At 41.3% G+C, this 19,388-nt stretch overlaps 2 protein-coding genes across 2 annotated transcripts; one reads left to right on the top strand and one right to left on the bottom strand.

Moving 5' to 3' along the window:
* Positions 1 to 4,094: 4,094 nt before the first annotated feature.
* Positions 4,095 to 5,630, bottom strand: LOC147425877 (uncharacterized). The gene has a single exon (XM_086499336.1). It carries the CDS (start codon positions 5,628 to 5,630, stop codon positions 4,095 to 4,097), a length of 1,536 nt encoding a protein of 511 aa, XP_086355462.1.
* Positions 5,631 to 14,038: 8,408 nt separating this feature from the next.
* Positions 14,039 to 15,913, top strand: LOC147425876 (uncharacterized). The gene is made up of 4 exons (XM_086499370.1): positions 14,039 to 14,838; positions 14,935 to 15,145; positions 15,231 to 15,362; positions 15,431 to 15,913. Exons 1-4 carry the CDS (start codon positions 14,657 to 14,659, stop codon positions 15,911 to 15,913), a joined length of 1,008 nt encoding a protein of 335 aa, XP_086355496.1. The 5' UTR covers positions 14,039 to 14,656.
* Positions 15,914 to 19,388: the final 3,475 nt, after the last annotated feature.

The following is a 19,388-nucleotide window of genomic DNA, read 5'->3' as shown; positions in this document are numbered from 1 at the left end:
AATTTAGCTCGGCCAGTTCATTTTCAATTCCAATGTTGATTTAGTCCTGATCCCCCTCTTGATCACAGGGGGCGGCTCGCGAAGATTTTGCAGTAGCTAGAGTTACTAGCTTAGGGCCTCTATCCACGACTTGCGTTCTTTGCGGTGGGATGTTCATGTCGTGCTTTTTATGCGGTGGACAAAAGTCTAGTTGTATGGGCAACTAGGTGACAACGGGTGGAGTTAACACTCGCTCAGGAATTTCCTGCCTCCAGAACATTGGAATTTTTAATGAAATGAGTTTTGAGTGAATTTTTTACTAGAAAGATTGTTTTGGTGCCGCTTTGTAAAACTGTTTGAAGGGCTGTCCTAACGAACCTTGTGAATCAAAACTTAATCAAAGAACTTATATGTTGAACAACCATTGTGGTAGTAATTAGGACACACACAAAGAAGTGTGAGTGTGGGGGTGGAAAGTGGGGGCTTGGCTCGGGTTGCCAATGCCTATGAGAAGGGTGGTCCCAATTGGTCGGGAACTCTCTGTCCCCGTAGTACCGTAAATGACGCTAGAATTGCTCATTGCACCAAAAGCAGTGAAGTCCCAAGTGTACGTGCATCTGAAAGCAATGTGGAAAAAGGCACTCGAGACTTCTCTCCTTCTGGAAGGTGAGTCTTGGGACCGATAATTGGTTAGACACACTTTCCCCTCCAGGATGGAACTAGATCTTGTTGCTAGTAGGCTCGACTCAATTCACTTGGTGATGAGAGCTCATCCGCTAGTTGATCCCTTAAACCACTTTGTTTGCTTCCGCTATAGATCTAGTGGCCACCAGGTTTACCATCAGAACCGTCGTTTGAGATGACGGGGTGGGGACCACACCTGGTATCAGAGCAACGTTAGGATAGACTGGGAACTAAAATTCTTACTGTTTGAAAATTTTAGAACTAAGGAAATCTAGGTAGCTAATCTGAACTTCTTGCATTGATGTTGCAGGAAGATCCCGTACTTGAATACCAAAAGTTTCAAGTCTTTAAGGTTATTTATGAGCAAGCACGTCGTTCCTCAAACTATTGTTTTCGGTGAGACGTGATGGAGATGCTGCTAAAGGTCAATACACCGCACTCCACTCGCATTGATAAAGGATGGGAGATCGACTCAACCCCTGAAGGCGGGATTTACTACATCAACGCTTGGAAGTTAGGATGCCTGGCTACCGACTTAAAGAAAATCCGTTGGGGAGAAGAATTGAGAGTAGTGCAGTTATACTACTCGTTGCCTACACATTCGGGCGTCACTGTTGCTACTTCTGACGGCACCGAGTAAACCCTCAATGAGTAGCTTTGGGACAAGGTCACTGATGTAATTCCTGCTAATAGAGTTAGAAATTTTGGTGTTCCAAGAGAATTATCCAAGAGAACGAACACCCTAATTTACTACCCGCTTAAGGGGGATGACCATTTTGCGAGCATAATCCCACGAGCAAGACGAGCGATGGAAAAAAAAGTAACATAATTAAAAAGAACCCCAAAAACACAAACATTATGCTTGATGTATTTCACTAAGAAACACTCGATAAAAATCAAACACAGCTTTGCATCTTATCACAAAGAATCTTGTTAAGCAAAGGTAGATCAATGCTAGATCAATGCTACATGTTGCGAACTTCCTTTACAATATGTATGAGCATCATAGTATCAATACCTTTGATATAGATTATTCTATTCAACAAACAAATTAGCAACAATAATTTTGTTTTGCAATTTCATAAGGATTTAACTCATAGAAATTGCACGTAGTAGTGGTAATTTTATTTGAGAAACATTTCTACATTTCCAAGAATCACAAGACCATATGCAAATTGAATCTTTATACATTGTAAATGTATCACTAGAAAAACAATAAATCACACTTTGTTAAATCTACCTTTAGTTAGCTCTCTACCTTTTTGAATGCCTAATTGTGGAATGTATACAATAGTAGCCAAGGATACATGCTCATTTTAGGCTAAAAATTTTGAAGGCTGTATACCATAAACAGTGCATTTGCAAATAATTCAATTGCTAGAAAAAATACCTTGTAAGTAAACAGACAATGTAAGTTTTTGAAACTATATATAGTACAACTGTAGGAAAAAACACCTTGAGACTGTATATAGAACCTAAAAATATTTTCTCAAAAGTGGCCCAGAACATATAGAAATGTATATATGAGCAATCACGTAATGTATACAAATACAACAATCGCACATGGTAGTTTGATACAATCGCACATGGTAGTTTGATACAATCGCATATGGTAGTTTGATTGAGCAGCTATACATAGACAACATTTTCCAAAATTTCTAAAAAAATGCAAGGTAATCTAAAATCTATGACAAAAGTCTAAGTGCTTGATGGAGCTCCCTTTTAGTCAAGGCTGCTTGATGAACAAACCTTTGATGAAACACATCTAACCCAAGATTTTTTGTGTAGACAAAATAAAGATGCTTGCAAGGCATATATTTTTTACCCTCTCGTAAATGCTTTTGGAAATCCTCACATGTGCAAGAAGGAAAGATGGACACTACCACCAAATAGCTCTCCTCATTTTGCTTGCTTGTACTGGTTGTCAAAGTAAATTCCGCATGCTCATTTTGAATCACCACACGTTGGCCATGAATTGTGCAAATCAACTCTGCAGCTCTGTTGATTCTTGCCCCCATCTCTTTTGTTATGACCCTAGTGACCACCACCACCCTACCATCACGGTGCTTAGGACGCACATCAGCTTCATCTGCATTGTGCACCAAATTTGCATTTTGTTGTGATGTAGTTTCAATATTCTGCAAGTAAAATCCTGCAGCCCACAATGCTTCTATTTCTGTATAATCTAAGGATGTTCCTTTTGCAATTGGCCATATAGTAGGACGGTTTGTTGGTCTCTCCTTCACAATTTTTGATGGCTCCCATGTATGATCAATGTTGTTGCCACAGAACCATACAAATTGTTTTCTTAGACCTGAAGGGATTTCAATGAGACCCTCAAAACAAGGGGCAGGCACCCCTAATAATCCTCCTCTACCCTTCTTATCAATTAGCTCATTGCACTTTTTGTTTTTATGTCGTAAGTATCCTTGGCATCGCACTTCACTCCTTGGATTTGTCCTTCGAATAGCCCATCGTGTGTGGTGAACATCCACCTCCATAGTGGTTTGTATTCCAATTGAGCTATGGGTAGGTCGAGTTGAGCGACGTGCAGGTTGTGTGACATACTCAAATTCAGGCCGATGTGAATATCTATCTCTAATTGGATTACTGTGTTTGCCTTGTCGTCATCGCCTCACTGTCCTTGAATCACCATCTGCCAAAAAGTTTCTACTGGCAGCATTAAGCTCAACTGCTGCCTGATTAGTTAGGTCCACCACTTCTGTAGGTCTTGGGAGGGTTGCACCAGATGAAGCTCGTCTTTTTTTAATTTTCTCAATTCCAGGGCCACATCCAAGGTGTCCACCCTTAAGAAAAGAATCATATTTTGACTGCTGCAAAAGAACAGTACAAAGATCACCGTAGCAAGCATTGTATAGAGAAATATATTTAACCCCATCATTGGAAGCTAACCAGCTCCCATGCACGGACTCCGCTAAGTTTGCCTGTGGTACTAGTTGCCTGTCACTCCCCTCCAAAGCCTGAAATAAATTTAGAACATTTAAACTTGCAATTATTTTATCTGCTCTAAATATTTAACAATGACTCACCTTGACCATGTATTCACCCCAATGTGCAACTCTGGCATGCCACCAGACAAGCCATGTCTCGAGAATTGAAATCTTCGTCTTGTCTAAATGTCCTTTTCTCAACCACATACGTAGATTGTCCAATTTTGTTTTGGCAGCCTCTTCAGAAGGTGCAATCCTCCATGCTCTACACCTTTGTTTAAACTCTTCTTGACTGTGGGGAAGGATACATTTTCTTGCATGTTGTTGCATGCTCTGTTCCCAATGAAATGAGCATGATCTTTCATGTCCAACCATAACATTATTAGGGCCTCCATTAAAAACTGTCCTCACATCTAGCCAATTTGCCTGAGCTTCATCAGCCATAAATCCTTTGAATTCAGCCTTTTTGTAACCCTCCTTTTACATCACTCGTTTCACTAGCATCCAAAAAAGAGTTTGAGCTTCAATATCTTCCACTTTAAAATCTCCAATAGCTATGGTTTGCATTTCTTGAACATAAGGGTTATATACATGGCATGCCATAGTTGTCCATTCTTGCATTCTTTTAACAAAATCAAAGAAAACCCAACAACTTTCCAATTCGCCACCAGGACGCATTTTATTAACCAAATCAACACCATTGCCAGGTCCTTGGGTTGACATTTTAAAAATGTGACATCTATCAAAGCCAGAGAACTCTAGTTGACCAAGAAAGGCCATGCTTTGAAAAAAGTCAAAAAGCAAGCGCTTCTTCAAACTAAAAATGGAATCATAGCCAGTAGTGGGTTGGCCGACCTCCTCTTGTGCTTCTTTCCTCCACCGTGACAATCTTCGCTTGTCAAGTGTAGGTGCAAGTTTAGCAAGGACCTCACCTAAGTCCTTGTCAGAAAGCATTGTCTTAGCAGAGTGGTCTTTAAAAAGTGATGATTGCAGTACTATTTCCTTTGCCAATTTTTGTTGGAGAGACCTTGGCCTACCCACAAAATCTTTAGATATCATGTCCTTCACTTTGACTTTAACATCCACCATTGCTTGTTTTGCAACACCCTCAGCAATTGGGTGTAAGTGACAACCCATGTGAAGAATCCCTCTTGTTATTCTCTTACCAGGGATCTCTGAGGGAAAGCAAAGAATGAGCTTACAAGGGCATTCAGAGATGCAAGTTGGGGGAAGATTACAATAAAAGCATTTTAGGCTTCCAAAGCTGCCTGTCGTGGATCCTGAGGGACAGACTTTTGACAAACGCCCTGTCCAAAACTTTTCGTTCATTTCTTTTGATCTTTGTACTCCTGAACATATATTGTTTAGGCACATCAAGTGTCCACCACATTTTTTTAATCTGACAATCCCATCAAATCCAGCGATATTGCTTGTTACCGCATTTGTCCAAACATGTCCATCAAATTTGTCATTTGCTCCTGTTGTCCTGTTGGTAGGGTCTGCATATGGAAGCTCAAACATGATGTTTCCATCATATCTTTGTGGTAGCTCATCAATCTTTCTTATCTCGCGAACTAGCTCAAAGTTTGCTCTTAAAGAGTTCTTTTGTGGCAGATTTCTAAGCATCTCAACTATGCTATGTGCAGTGGAAGTTTCCAAGCTAGCAATCTCTGTAGCTTTTGGCTCACCTTTCTCCTCCACTGCCTGTTGTATTGAACACTCTTCCTCAATTTCTATAATAGGAGCTTGTCTTGATAGCTGTCTACCATGCAAAACAAATGTCCTTCCAAATTGAATATCCAATTGAAACACAGTATTCTCTCCTCTGTGAATATTTGGCACCTCAAAAGAAAGACCTTCATTCTGCTCACCAAATAAATGATGCAAACTTATTGTATGCTCTACTAATCTAAAACGTGCACTTAACTCATGGCGTGAGATCTCCACAACAATGTTTTGAGTTGAAAGCTCTATCTGTTTAGTGTTGCTCTCATCTCGTATAATTGCAGTATTCATATTTGCAGAAAGTAGAAGGCAAAAGGCGAAAGTGGCAAAAGATAGTGTTAAACAGAGAACAAGACTCGTATATATGATGGCATGAGAGTGAACAATAAAGCAAAAGATATTATGTTTTAAAGTGATGATTGGCGGTATTCAATGCGGAGTATCTTACTTTAGATATGACTCAAGCATTATTATCATTTTTATTATATATCTTGTATTATCATTTTTATAGTTTTCATATATTCAATAAATAAAAAATAGATTTAAAATGTCATACATGAAGGAGTACCAGCGGAAGTGCGACGTGAGAGAGAGTGCGAGAAGAAGAGCACGACAATATGGTGAACTCGCTCTACTGTAATGTGTAGAGCATAGTGAGTTCTTATTAGGTTTTTACAAAAGAATATGTGTACATACCTGGCGGCCCGCCCACTTACCTGGGCGACCACATTGGGCTTTATACCCCAACAACCTCCCACTTAAAGTCCAATGTGGTACTTTAAGTGTGAGAGAAGCTACTATACAAGCTAATATACAAGAGATGTAGAGAAGTGATGTACTACCCTACATCTAACTGCTTGCGAAAATGCGCAAAGCTCTCTGAGGGAAGTCCTTTTGTAAGTAGATCAGTAGGATTTTCTGTGGTGTGAACTTTGACAAGCTGAAGTTGCTTATCCTCGAGCATTTCCCTGATGAAATGATACTTCACATCCATATGCTTTGTCTTTGAGTGATAAACTGGATTGCGAGCCAATTGTATAGCACTTTGACTATCACAATATAACACAGGCATCTCTTCTTTGATTCCCAAATCTGTTACTAGTCGATTAAGCCAAATTGATTCTTTGCATGCCTCTGATGCTGCAACATATTCAGCCTCTGTAGTAGACTGAGTAACACAATCTTGTAATCTAGAACGCCATGATACTGCTCCACCAGCCAATGTAAAGACATACCCTGACGTAGACCTTCGGTTGTCTAAGTCACCTGCATAATTTGAGTCTGTAAAACCCTTTACACTTAGCTCCTGACTCCCGTGGCATATACGCATACTCTTTGTAGCTTTCAGGTATCTCAATATTCCTTTCACTGCCTCCCAATGTTTCTTGCCTGGGTTTGACATGTATCAACTTACTACTCCCACTGCAAATGCAATGTCTGGGCGAGTAGCAATCGTTGCATACATCAAACTACCCACTTCAGACGCATATGGAATCTTATCCATTTCAACATGTTCTTCCTCAGACACAGGACAATCTTGTTTGCTAAGTTTCACATATGGTGGCAATGGAACACTCAATGCCTTTCCCTTCTCCATATTGAAACGTTGCAAAACCTTGTCAATATACTCTTTTTGAGATAACCAAATCAACTTCTTTGATCTGTCTCTCTCAATGCGCATACCAAGTATATGACTTGCCTCACCCATGTCTTTCATGTCAAATGATTTTGCCATCTTTGACTTCAAAGCTGAAATTTCTTCCAAGTGCTTGCCAGCAATCAACATGTCATCCACATACAAAATAAGGATCAGCCAACTACCATCCTTAGCCTTCTTTGTATATAGACAGTGATCGAACTCACTACGTTTGTAGCCTTGAGAAAGCATAAACTTGTGGAATTTATGGTACCATGCCCTCGGTGATTGTTTTAAGCCATAAAGACTCTTTAACAACTGGCATACCCAATCTTCCTTGCCTTTCTCAACAAACCCTTCTGGCTGCTGCATGTAAATTTCCACATCTAAATCACCATGCAAGAACGCTGTCTGGACATCCATTTGGTGCAACACCAAATCTAATATGGAAACCAATGCAAGAAAGCATCTCAATGTAGTCATCTTGACCACCGGAGAGAAGACTTCATCAAAGTCAATGCCTTGTTCTTGCTTAAAGCCCTTGGCAACAAGCCTTGCTTTGTACTTTGGCTGACTATCATGAGCGGTGATCTTATACCTGTAAACCCATTTACAAGGTAGAGCCTTTTTGCCCTGTGGTAATTTAACTAGCTTCCATGTCTTGTTTTTATGCAGAGCTGTCATCTCTGACTGCATGGCCAATTGCCAATTCTTGGAGTCCTTCATTTGCACTGCTTCCTTGTAACATGAAGGCTCATTGCAATCAGTCAACATGATATAGTTCATAGATGGAACAAACCTATCAGGAGGTCGCGTGACACGTCCAGATCTATGCACAATAGGTGGCTCAGGCTCAGCCACAACCTGTGGTTCCACTCTATCCTGTCCTTGCTACTCTTGAGCCCTGACATTTTGTCTTGCACGTGCAGGTCCTCTTCTTGGAAGACAACTCTTCTAATCTCCTCAACCCTCTCTGGTTTACAATGATATTTGGATTCATTAAAGTGAACATCATTGCTGCGGACAACCTTTCTGGATTCGGGATCCCAAAGTCTGTACCCCATCTCACAAGAATTACCATAGCCTAGAAAGATGCACTTTCTACTCTTTGGCTCAAGTTTGTTCCTAAATTCCTTTGGAACGTGAGTATATGCCTCACAGCCAAAGACTCTGAGATGCTTGTATGAGGGCATTTTGCATGACCATACCATCTCTGGCACTGAATCCTTCTGCAAAACCTTGCTAGGAGATCTATTTACAAGATGAACAGTTGTTGATACAGCTTCAGCCCAAAACCCATTTGGCAGCTGTGCATTAGACAACATACTTCTGACCTTCTCTTGTATGGTCCTATTCATCCTCTCAGCAACACCATTTTGAGGAGGATTGTAAGGAGCAGTAAGTTCACGTTTTATACCTTTTGACTCACAAAAGTCCTGAAAGGCCTTTGAAACATACTCTCCACCATTGTCAGTGCGTAAGCATTTAAGCTTCTTGCCACTCTGATTCTCCACAAGTGTCACAAACGTTTTGAAAACACTAAACGCTTCATCCTTGTGCTTGAGAAAGTAAACCCATACTTTCCTCGAGTAATCATCTATAAATGTCATAAAGTAAGAAGCTCCCCCTAGAGATAGGATAGGCATAGGTCCACACAAATCACTATGAACAAGTGCCAACTGTGTATCTCTTCTACTGCTTCTATGCTTATGTGGCTGTTGTGTTTGCTTACCATATAGACAATGTTCACAGGATTCAAAATCATTAAATGAAAAGCCAGGCAAATAACCAGAACGAGACAAGATTTCCATTCCCTTCTTGGACATATGTCCTAATCGGCTATGCCACAAAGAAACGTTCGGCTGCTCGGTTACATTGATTACATTTTTAGAGACATTTGATACATAAATCATGTAAAGTCCTCCAAACTTTACTCCATGTGCTACTGTTATAGAACCCTTGGATATCTTCCACATGTTCTGTCCAAAAGTGGTGACGTAGCTACACCTGCTATGTTCAAACCATCTGGAGGTGCAGAATTACTCAAAGCTGTGCGAAAAGTATCCCAACTTTCTGGAAATGTGATCAACATGAACATAGCTCTAACAGGTTCATCAAACTTGACACCTTGAGCTCACAACTGACTATAGATTGTGTTGAATTCATTCAGATGATTGGACATAGGTGTCCCTTCTTTCATCTTCAAGTCAACAAGCTTCTTAAGCCAGTATACCTGTGAAGCTGCACTCTGCTTCTCATAAAGATCACTCATCTTTAACCATGCTTGATAAGCCGACATCTCGTCTGCTACATTGAAGTAAACGCTTTCTGCCAAAGTCAGCATAATGGTAGAAAGTGCCAATTCCTCCATTTCGCTCTATTCATCTTCATCCATATCTTCTGGTTTTATCCCCTTGAGCTTTATAGGTTTTATCTGTTTCTTTTGTACCAACGCGTGCCAAATCTGCTTCTTCCACAATGGGAAATTGGTTCCATCCAGCTTCTTGATATTGTAAAGAGCAGTGTCCTGTGATCCAGCCATAGCTACGCTTCACAGTGGTTTACTTTCCTGGGAAAAATTCGGCAGAGTTTCCCCTGTAAACTGACCTCTAAACCAATATCAACCTGTCAAATGAACCAAGAAAGCTTCAGATTCTGCATAAATTTCGGCAGAGTCTCCTTTGTAAAATGGCTCTGGTGTACTCAAAAACAGACCAAAAAACAGCTCAAAAAACCACTCTCTCTAACACTGTAAGCTGTGGGTAAACCTGTCCTGCACTTGTACTGTCTTTGACTGTCCTGTCACTGTCCTATAAGCATAGACTGCGACAATGCCTCAATGGCAGTAAAGCAAAGATGCAATCCCAACTGTCTAACTCACAGTCAATACATCCTAGCTGCCTATCTAAGGGTGCTCGAGGGATCGCTCCAAGACCTGTATCACCGAAAGGATCTCAGCATTCGAGAATCCCCCAGCTCAATAAAACCTCACTCGACCCTCAACAAAGGCTGCAGTAAATCTGACAGTACATAGACTTCCCACAAAGTCATACATCCATAAATTTCCCACTGTATGCTGTAACCGCTGTGGCGGTTGTTTGCTGCGTGATTCACAGCCAGCAAACCCTCAACAGACATACATCATCTCTGACAATACATCCCATGTGGAAGTACCTGCAATGTCAGGATGAAATCTGGAATATCAAGTAGCAAACACAAGCTACCTGATGAACTAGTGGATGTCGCCTACAGTCTGTGTGTAGATGCACCCGTGTCGTATGTGAAACGCCTCCAAGAACTGTGAGCACTCTGGGAGTGTCGATATCCTCGTCACCTGCAGTCGTAGGCCGAAAACCCCAAATTTGCAGAGTCGGATCTGCACCCGTCGAGACCACGTAGTCGAAAATGGCCTGCGCAGACCTTTGTCGAAGCCGAACGGTGGCCGAGATGACCTCAGAATGAAATTCTGAGCACACCAAGTCCTACGGGATCTCCCACAAGATTTGGGGCCGTGTCTTTGCTTGTCGAATTTCACTCCAATCTGAGCTGGTGACTCTAGCCTCCTGCACTGCTGCCCCGAGCCTCGATCTGAGCTCTGATACCAGTTGAAGGAGTACGAGCGAGAGTGCGACGCGAGAGAGAGTGCGAGAAGAAGAGCACGACGATATGGTGAACTCGCTCTACTGTAATGTGTAGAGCATAGTGAGTTCTTATTAGGTTTTTACAAAAGAATATGTGTACATACATGGCGGCCCGCCCACTTACCTGGGCGACCACATTGGGCTTTATACCCCAACACTACACGCCGTGGTCTTTGTCCTGCTTGAAAACGTAGCTCTGTGTGCGATCCCTACAGCACACAATGAAACGGCGAATCAGCAGAAATGTGAACAGGTACTCTCTCTCTCTCTCTCTCTCTCTCTCTCTCTCTCTCTCTCTCTCTCTCTCTCTCTCTCTCTCTCTCTCTCTCTCTCTCTCTCTCTCTCTCTCTCTCTCTCTCTCTCTCTCTCTCTCTCTCTCTCTCTCTCTCTCTCTCTCTCTCTCTCTGTGTTGTTTTTGCTACTAGGTCGTGGAGGGGTTTCGGCAGCGAAACTACTCTGTATCTTAGCAAATTGGTTTCGGGTGCACACAGTAGCATGCTGTGCAGCTAGACTTGACCCTCGAGGGCACACAATCCCTATCCTTGACACAATCGGGGGCAGCCCCTATCATTGACCCTCGCACACAGTAGCTCGACTTGACCCTCGCAGGCTGCTCTTGGTCCAGACGGCCCTTTTAAAGGGGCCCCCACCCACTGAGAAAAACGCGTGACCAGACCAGGTAGTTTCGGCGGCGAAACACTTACTGTGCATGTGCCCTTTGCTTTCCAGAGCTGATTTTGCTGATTTTGCGAAAGGATACAAGCCTGTTGATAGCCACCAAGGACGCGTGATGTGTTGCAAATCTAATGCAAAAACGCGTGGTAAGGTATTGATGAATTGCGAGAAGGTGCCTAAGAGGTATTGCGAGCACGTGCCCCTTGAGAATGAATGAGAGGTATTGCGCAGGTGCCTAAGAGTTTTTTCGAGCAGGTATTGATGCCATGGCGAGCAGGTATTGATGCTTGAGATCTATTGCGAGCAGGTATTGAGAGATTTAAATTAAGTCAATGATGTGATATACTAGCCTGCTACTGCTGTATGTCAGTGATCGTTCGACAGAAGCTGTTGCTTCATCTCTCTAATTCATAGATTCTAAACACAGCCCAAAATAGAGAGCCTATTCCTTGCCATTTTCCTTGCTTGTAACCACCCAAATTATCCAAACTGTAGTATCAAACATGTGCCTTCCTCCCAATCATCTGTCAAGATGTGTTTTAGAACATGTCTAAGCATGATCTACAGGCGGGCGAAGCTCTTTTGCCAAATAGAATATGTGCCTTCTTCCCAATCATTTGTCAAGATGTGTTTTAGAACATGTCTAAGCATGATCTACAGGCTGGCGAAGCTCAGTTCAACAAATCTAAATTTCACCTCTTGAAATCTCTTGAAATTATGCACAGACCAGGTAGTTTCGGCGGCAAAACACTTAACTTTTAACCTCCAACACCATGAAAGAGTGGATGATGCCATGGCAATGACTAAGCAGGTGGCTTGGGGCTCTTGGCAAGATTGGGTTTCGCTGACGAAACACCTGTGAATACGTAGATTCTTGACCAACATGGGACTTGCTAGCTGTGTATTGGCTTTCCACACCATCAAAAGGGGCTAGCTGTGTATTGGCTTTCCACACCTTTGACCTTCAACTGTGTTATGAGCTGCCTTTCCCCATCGAAATGCATACATATCTTAGTCGAAATGCATACATATCTCAGTAAAATTCCAACATATCTCAGTCGAAAGGCATTCATATCTCAGTCGAAAGGCATACATATCTCAGTCAAGCCATAAGATGAGGAAAGTTCTTTTCAACACTGCTCCATGCCAAGGGTTTCGCCGGCGAAACCTTGCCTGAAAGGTCGCAGAGGGGTGGGGGGGGGTGGGGGGGGGGGAGCATATGCGGGGCATCATCACAAGAGTTCAGGCATAACTCATCTATGGTGTTGGAGCATAACTCCTCTTTGGTGTTACACTCCGCATTTCTTGCGAGTTCTCCAAGTCATTACTTCATCTCTAACTCCACCATAACATCAACAATAAACACCATTCTGTGATATTGTACAGTTGTAAACATAAATTATTTGACAGGGATTGGTGGCCGGGAGCCATAGATGGTGTAGGCTAAATGAGATGCCAATTGAAGTACAATCAAACAGTAGCCATCGGTTAAGGGAGATATCGACCGTTCGTCCTTCACATATCTTACTGTGGATGTACTAATGGCGGAGTATTTCAAACCAACAGTATTTCGAGTGTTTGTGTAAGTGCCGAGGCTCTTCCCCCATTTTTGGAAGAGGCTACTATTTGATTGTACTTCAATTGGCATCTCTTGCCAATACGTTGATTGTAGGAGGTACCCAGTATGGATTGGTGATTGGTTGAGATGTGTATGATGCATATACATAGGAATGGAGCTGGTTTTAAGCATAGAAGGCCTCCGCAAACACACACACACACACACACACACACACACACACACATATACATGGAAGCCAGAGACTATGCTTCTCAGCATGATAAGAATGTGACCCAACTTGAGGTTGACATTCGCGAGCTCAACTTCCTTGTGAAGAGAAGAGAAAAGCTTACCAAAATGTCATTGCCTCTTGCCATTGCCTCATCAAGTTCTCTCATAGCACTTGGGATCTCTGCCTTCCTCAAGCGAGCGCGCCATCATTGAAGTGCTAGCTTTCTTTAATTCTTAGCTTCACATTGTGCCTTGTTTCGATAGCAAAGTTCCCCCGTGGTCTTTCTAAAAAGGTACTGGCATATTTTTGGTTTTGTTCCTGCTATTTCTCACTGGCTTAAGTTGGTGGGCCTTGTTTATTTAGAAAGAGACTTTACTTTAAGCATGGTAGCTTCTACCATAAGTGTGTGTTCAGTCACTTTGAAGCAAGTTAAGGACAACAATTGTGGGTCAATGTTGAGGGGCTTGTATTCTACCCTAACTCAGCTGCCCATTTCTCTCATGACTGTTGTTGGCTGATGTTAGATTGTAATCTACTCATTCTCCACCATGAAACCCATTGTTTTCTATCAATCGTTTGCCTTTCAGTGTATGTGAGTTACGAGGTAATTGTTACAGGTTGGATTTCACTTTGAGAATGTTAGCCTTCGACAGAAAGCTTGAGTTTCTTGCTTTTAAGACTTTGAACTTCCCTAACTATATGCCTTCTATACACACAATGAATTTTTTGGATCTGGCCTTGTCATCATTAAAAATGAGCATGCTATGTATGTAATTTTTGTGGCTAAGACCTCCGCAAACACACACACATACACACACACACACACACACACACACACACACACACACACACACACACAATGCATGTGATGTCGGATTTTGACTGAAATGCATGTTCTTAAGTTTTGAATTTTAAATTTGGCCCATAAATAAGCATCTTGTTTTGAAGAAATTTTTAATGTATGTAAGTTTAATATTTTTGTTGATATGCTTATTTGTTCTTTATTTGTGCTTTGGAAAGAGGACAAAAGGTTCACCCAAAGTCATACGCAAGAAGAGGAAATCTGTTGCTAACAGCCAAGATAGCGAAAAATTAGTTGATAAAGCTGAAAATGCTCAGGCTAATCAACAGGTAGAAGACATTCATGATGATCAAGGAGATAAAGAGGCCACTAATGATGATAAGGATGTAGATGGGGGTATGAAGGACAATGAGAAGGAGACAGATGACAAGGAGGTTGAGGAGGTCATCCCACAAGCTATTATCAGGCCTCAAGGCTCCGAGTTTATAAACAGTTTAACCCTCAATAAAGGATGTATACCCCCTATGATTCCTCTTTGTAGGTGTTTGATAAATGAGAGAGTACAAGAGCTTAGAAGGGACCTTTCTCTACTTAAGAAGGTTTTTGAAGAAGAAGGGTACCTTAAGATGAAATGTATGTTCATCTTATCCATAAATCTTCCTGATGGTTCAAGTAGAGATGTTAATGAGGACATTACAAAAACTTGGCACAAGTATTGACATAGGGTTAACAAAGAGTTTGAGGATGAGCTTGAAAAAAACGATCAATGGTTCATGTTGAAGGGAAAGATGTTCTTTGTCTCGGAAGGGAATCATCGAGCGGCCTCTTGGATGGAGAGCATAAGCGAGGTCTCACGTAATGACAAGAAGAAACATGTGAGGGTTTTGGCACAATTTATTGTTCCTACCCAACAAGAGGAGTTGAGATTAATTGTTGCTCTTCAAAGATTGAACATGTAAGTCTTATTTTCGTTTGTACATTAAATCTTTCTTTTTCTTTGTTTTAATGATACGTCTTGAGGAAATTTTTTTATGGTTTATTGTTTATGTAGAATGAATGAAGAAGCAATCATTAAGACCAACCTCAAAGACTACTTGTATCATACAAGTACCATTTGTTCTTTAGATGGATCTCAAATCACTGAAAATTTTACTGAGGCTGAACGAGTGTCAATGGAGAAAGCAAGGGCTCAAGAAGCACAATCAGGAAAGAGGGTTTGGTATCCTCTTACTCAATCTATCCTTGGTCCCATGGTTTATGGGGTATGTACTTAAATTTGTTAAGATTTGGTAAGATTCTAATAATATTTTGGGTTCTTGATACATTTTATTGAAATGGTGTATGCAGAATAAATGGAAGTCTAATTTACAGGTAGCATTAAATAAGATACCTCTTACTTTGTCACAAGATGAACGTGTGAGGGCTGAGATTCAAGCAAAGAGGAATGTTGTTAAAGCTTACAATAGACGCATGACTCGGGTGAGTACAACACTCTATTAAAAGTATAATAAAAAGATTTGTTTGTTTATTTTGTTTGGTTATTGTAGAATCTATCCGTGGTGAATCCTGCTAATGGAGAAGAATGGTTTCTAATTTTATGGAGTCTTCCTTTTGAGGATGAAAAATTCAAGATTACAATAGAGAAACTCTACTCTATATCTTGTGCTACATGTTCTCAAGAGCTAAAGATAAAAATGCTAAAGCTTTTGGGAGCAGATGAGAACTTTCGCCAACGTTTTGGAATGCCTTTGGGAGATCATTTCTATATCCCTTGGTTGGCCAAGGAAGTATGGATGGATCAAGTCTTGGAGGATGCAAGAAGGCTTTTACAACAGGTTATAGATTCCACACATGGAGTTCACAAGGTGGTTTTGCCTCTAGATGTTCACTTGGAGTCATATTTTGAAGACATTGTTAGTAGATATAGAGGAGTACTTTTTTACGAATTTCAAAAGGAGATGAATGTGGCTACTCCACCATCAAAGCATGTGGACTTGAAAAATTCTTCCCGTCGATTGGTCTATAGGTAATTCCTATGTTATGCATTTTGCTAAGTGACTATTGTTATGAATGGTCAGGGAATTGGTGGAAGCAGCACCGCTGTTAGACCTTCCTACAGCATAGTCATGTTATTAAACCGGTCTTAGACTCTTCCATGACTGCTTCTGTTTCTTTTCGAGCCCTTCACATCGAGAAGCAAGATCTTAGCCCAAAACCTACACGACTCACTTGTTTAACATGTAGTCTAACATAGTAGGCCTAGTCCACTATCTGCCATCGGGACCCACCGTCAATTGTCCAACGAGTTTGTCATTGCATTGGTATTTTACCTTTAGCATTGGCCATTAAAACTAAGACCACCACTTGTCCATCCTATATTGTGGCAACTCCCTATCCATTGTCACCACTTGTTTCGCCCGCCAACCACTTTGTTTTTGCATTAGTAGTTCATCTTAGTCATGGACCATTAAAACTAGGTCCACCACTTGTCCAAGTTGTACTACTCTAACATAGCACTATCCGCCATTGGGTTCCACTGCCAATTGTCCAACCATTTTGTTCTTGCATTAATATTTCACCTTCGACATTGGCCATTAAAATACGGTCCATCACTTGTCCAAGCTATACTTCTAGTAGGCCTCGTCCACTTCCACCACTTGTTCTGCTTGCCAAGCACTTTTTTTTTGCATTAGTAGTTCACCTTAATCATGGGCAATTAAAACTAGGTCTGCCACTTGTCCAAGTTGTACTACTCTAAAATAGCACTATCCGCAATTGGGTTCCACCCCGCCAATTGTCCAACCACTTTGTTCTTGCATTAATATAGGTACAGTGGTGATGAATAAGGGGATCAACCTGATCCTCTACTTACAAATGCAATACCTATAACAAGCCTAGAGTTTGAAACATTGATGGAGAAATCAAAGGGTACTTTTAAAGGATGACACTATGATGCAGATTGTACATGAAGGGACCATCTTATATGTATTTCCAAACGATTATGTTAACTTCCATGTACTTGGTGATGATTTTGTGGGCGTGGGTATTGAAAGGGAGAATGAAATTAGTGAGAACATGCATGATGTGGCTAGCATCACTTTGGTAAAGTGGCCCATCAAGCAGACAACCATGTTGGATGGGATCCCATTACAACAATTTGTTCCTATTAATGGGATGCATGCGAGATGTGCAGAATCCAATGTATCCAATGATGATAATGCTAGAAAATATGGTGATGGGAATACCGTTGCTATACCGTTAAGGAAGTGACGCTACACTTTTATCAACAAATCTCAAAAAATAAGAGCAGCACCAGATTCTGCTTTTTATCTTGCAATTGAGTCAATTCAAAAGGTTTCATGTATTGATTGTTGTGGATAAAAATGTTGTCAGTTTGCAGACCAGGATATGGTGACAAGGTTACGACAAGAATTTTGGGGAGAGTCTCATAAATCACGCACTAATTATGTTTATGATGTCCTATCTATATGCTATCAGAAAGATGAAAAGATGCGATACCAATTCAAGATAAATGGCTCTGTTATTTGTTGTAGAGCATGGTATGAGCTACATGGAATACCAAAGACATGATTTTACCGTTACAATGAAAAATTACCAGGGTGGTTTCTAGGTCAATGTGTGAATGGAGTGTAGCTACTATCTCTATTACCATGGATGGTTTGGGGCATAGGTCCACAACTTGTCCAACCTACTATCCCTTGTGTTATGGAGGTTTTAACCCAAGGTGGTTTGAAGGTACACCACCTATCCAAGCTAGCTCTATTCACAATAGTCATATCTCTATTTTTTGAAGGTCAATGTGTGAATGCAATGTAGCTAGTATGTTTACTACCATGGATGGTCTGGGGTAGACGTCCACCACTTGTCCAACCTACTATCCATTGTGTTATAAATTTTTTAGCCCAAGGTGGTTTGAAGGTCCACCACATGTCTAAGCTAGCTCTATTGAAAGAAGCTATCTCTATTCTTTGAAGGTCAATGTGTGAATGGAGACCGTGGATGGTTTGGGGTAGAGGTCCACCACTTGTCCAACCTACTATCCACTTTGTTATAGAGGTTTTAGCCCTATGTGGTTTGAAGGTCAATCTGTGAATGGAGTGTAGCTACTATGTTTACTACCATGGATGGTTTGGGGCAGAGGCCCACTACTTATCCAACCTACTAACCATTGTATAATGAAGGTTTTAGTCCAAGGTGGTTTGAAGGTCCACCACCTGTGCAAGCTAGCTCTATTGAATAGTCCTATCTCTAGTCTGATCACGTGGACGGTTTCGGTAGAGGTCCAACACTTTTCCAACCTACTATCCATTATGTTATTGAGGTCTTAGCCCAAGATGGTTTGAAGGCCCACCACCTGTCCAAGCTAGATCTATTGAAAAAATCTATCTCTATTGTTTGAAGGTCAATGTGTGAATGGAGTAGAGCTACTATGTTCACTACCATTGATGGTTTGGGACAGAGGTCCACCATTTGTCCAACCTATTAACCATTGCGTTATGGAGGTTTTGGCCCAAGGTTGTTTGAAGATCCACCACTTATCCAAGCTATCTCTATTCTAAGAATCTATCGCTATTGTTTGGAGTTTAAAGTGTGAATGGAATCTAGCTACTATGTTTACTACCATGGAGGGTTTGGGACAGAGGTCCATCACTTTTCCAACCTACTAACCATTGTGTTATGGAGGTTTTAGCCCAAGGTGGTTTGAAGGTCCACCACCTGTCCAAGCTAGCTCTATTGAATAGTCCTATCTCTACTCTGATAGCGTGGATGGTTTGCGATAGAGATCTAACACTTGTCCAACCTACTATCCATTGTGTTATGGAGGTTTTAGCCCAAGGTGGTTTGAAGGTCCACCACCTGTCCAAACTAGCTCTATTGAAAGAAGCTATCTCTATTGTTTGAAGGTCAATGTGTGAATGGAGTGTAACTACTATGTTTACTACCATGGATGGTTTGGGCAGAGGACCATCACTTGTCCAACCTACTAGCCATTGTGTTATGCAGGTTTTAGCCCTAGGTGGTTTGAAGATCAACCACCTGTCCAAGATCCCTCTATTGAACAGTCCTATCTCTACTCTGATAGCATGGATGGTTTTGGCTAGAGGTCCAGCACTTGTCCAACCTACTATCCATTGTGTTATGGAGGTTTTAGCCCAAGGCCGTTTGAAGGTCCACCACCTATCCAAGCTAGATATATTGAAAGAAGTTATCTCTATTCTTTCAATGTCAATGTGTGAATGGAGTGTAGCTACTTTGTTTACTACTATGGATGGTTTGCGGTAGAGCTCCACCACTTGTCAAATCTACTCTCCATTGTGGTATGGAGGTTTAAGTCCAAGGTGGTTTGAAGGTCCACTACCTATCCAAGCTAGCTCTATTGAAAAAGGCTATCTCTATTGTTTGAAGGTCAATTTGTGAATAGAGTGTAGCTACTATGTTTACTACCCTGGATGGTTTGGGGTAGAGGTCCACCACTTGTCCAAC

This window comes from Adiantum capillus-veneris, chromosome 24, assembly GCF_014529385.1.
Source record: "Adiantum capillus-veneris isolate H3 chromosome 24, ASM1452938v2, whole genome shotgun sequence".
In the NCBI taxonomy this organism is placed as follows: Eukaryota; Viridiplantae; Streptophyta; class Polypodiopsida; order Polypodiales; family Pteridaceae; genus Adiantum; species Adiantum capillus-veneris.
This window is presented reverse-complemented; position numbering and strand designations above follow the sequence as displayed.

What these genes read in the sequence shown, in the direction of transcription:
- LOC147425877 (XM_086499336.1), bottom strand. Translation starts at nt 5,630, where the DNA reads ATGAATACTGCAATTATACGAGATGAGAGCAACACTAAACAGATAGAG.
- LOC147425876 (XM_086499370.1), top strand. Translation starts at nt 14,657, where the DNA reads ATGTTGAAGGGAAAGATGTTCTTTGTCTCGGAAGGGAATCATCGAGCG. An exon ending in GCTCTTCAAAGATTGAACAT is followed by an intron (nt 14,839 to 14,934) that starts GTAAGTCTTATT and finishes TTGTTTATGTAG; the next exon opens with AATGAATGAAGAAGCAATCA. An exon ending in ACAATAGACGCATGACTCGG is followed by an intron (nt 15,363 to 15,430) that starts GTGAGTACAACA and finishes TGGTTATTGTAG; the next exon opens with AATCTATCCGTGGTGAATCC.